Genomic DNA, 1,473 nt, shown 5'->3' on the forward strand with positions numbered 1-1,473 from the left:
GCTGGGATTACCACCATAAGCCACTGTGCCTGCCTGGCAAGGAAGTTTTATATCAACTTTTAAGATACATCTCTCTTCTCTTTTTGTCATTCTTTCTTTAGGTGGCTCTGGTAGGCGAGGAGGAAGGTTTTCTGCTCAAGGAATGGGGTAAGTTCCATTGATCTAATGTCTTAATTTTTTTTCCCTTAAAAATTACTGTAGGCAGCCTTAACCAGAATGATCAGAATGATTTCTAGACTATATGGTACAAAAGATGTGAGGACTTAGGACTCATTTCTTAGGGATAAACCTTTACCGCCTGGATCATTACCTATATTTTATATATCTTTATTTGAATCAATACACCTGTTATTTTCTCAGAATGTCTTAGATATATGTTGAGATTATACCATGAAATTTTGGGTAGAGTGATAAGTGAGAAAAAGTAGGTAACACACAGGATTATAGAATGGGGCCATGATAGATTTGTACTAGAAAGGATGCAGTCAAGATTTTGATTCTTTGAGTTAATATTTGCCAAAGCTGCTTAGAGGTCAAAGACTCTTAAGTTTTATTTTTTCCAGAACCTTTAACCCAGCTGATTATGCAGAGCCAGCCAATACTGATGATAACTATGGCAATAGTAGCGGCAATACGTGGAACAACACTGGCCACTTTGAACCAGATGATGGGACGAGTGAGTGACCATTTATCATTCATTTCTTGTCTCGGGGAATCTAAGGAAATAGTTTTTTTGTGGTTATAGTTACATTAAAATGTGGAGGAATAGTATTTGGTTATGGAGATAGGGTGAGAAAGGGCTGGCAATTGTATTACTATGTGTACTGTTTGTGTAACGTGCATATGGGCACATTACGCATGCTGTTTCAGTTAATGCTGCTTTATATTGTATGAAATAGTCGTTATTTATCATCACTTTCCAGATGACAAAACTAAGGCTGAAAGAGAGGTTATAAATTTGCTAGCATTTGAACTCAGCGTTGTTTGACCTTGAAAGTCCATGCCCTTTCAATTATACTATGTCATGCTATTAGGTCCAAGTGTATTTTCTAGTGTTTATGTTAGGGTAGCTTTGCCTTTTGAAAAGATAGCCAGAATTAATTAATCAAGCCACTGCTTGTAAAGATGAACAAGGCCCAGAATCAAAGTCCACACTATCTATTTATTTGTTTTCTGTTACTGAGATAAGAATATCCTTTTTTTCCCTTTATTTTTGGGACACATCAGTATATGAACAAAAAGATTTCGAAATGTCTCTAGTCTTTCTGGTGCCCCGTTGAACAGCCTTCTTGGTGTGATGGAGTATTCAGGATTGGAATAAGATTACTTTTTTGTTAGCTGACTTTGGTGCTTGTGTCTGGGCTGGATATAAATGTTTAAGGAGGCCGGGCGCGGTGGCTCACGCCTGTAATCCCAGCACTTTGGGAGGCCGAGGCGGGCGGATCACAGGGTCAGGAGATCGAGACCACGGTG

General features: G+C 38.6%; 1 protein-coding gene across 1 annotated transcript in view; it reads left to right on the forward strand.

The window, feature by feature from the left end:
* Positions 1–1,473, forward strand: part of UBAP2L (ubiquitin associated protein 2-like) — a 75,669-nt gene that overhangs the window by 32,481 nt on the left and 41,715 nt on the right. The window contains exons 6-7 of the mRNA XM_012000329.1: positions 102–147; positions 564–676. Of these exons, the coding sequence (XP_011855719.1) occupies positions 102–147; positions 564–676 (159 nt within the window). The remainder of the gene's footprint in view (positions 1–101; positions 148–563; positions 677–1,473) is intronic.

The sequence above is a fragment of the Mandrillus leucophaeus genome, unplaced genomic scaffold, assembly GCF_000951045.1.
Source record: "Mandrillus leucophaeus isolate KB7577 unplaced genomic scaffold, Mleu.le_1.0 Scaffold624, whole genome shotgun sequence".
In the NCBI taxonomy this organism is placed as follows: domain Eukaryota; kingdom Metazoa; phylum Chordata; class Mammalia; order Primates; family Cercopithecidae; genus Mandrillus; species Mandrillus leucophaeus.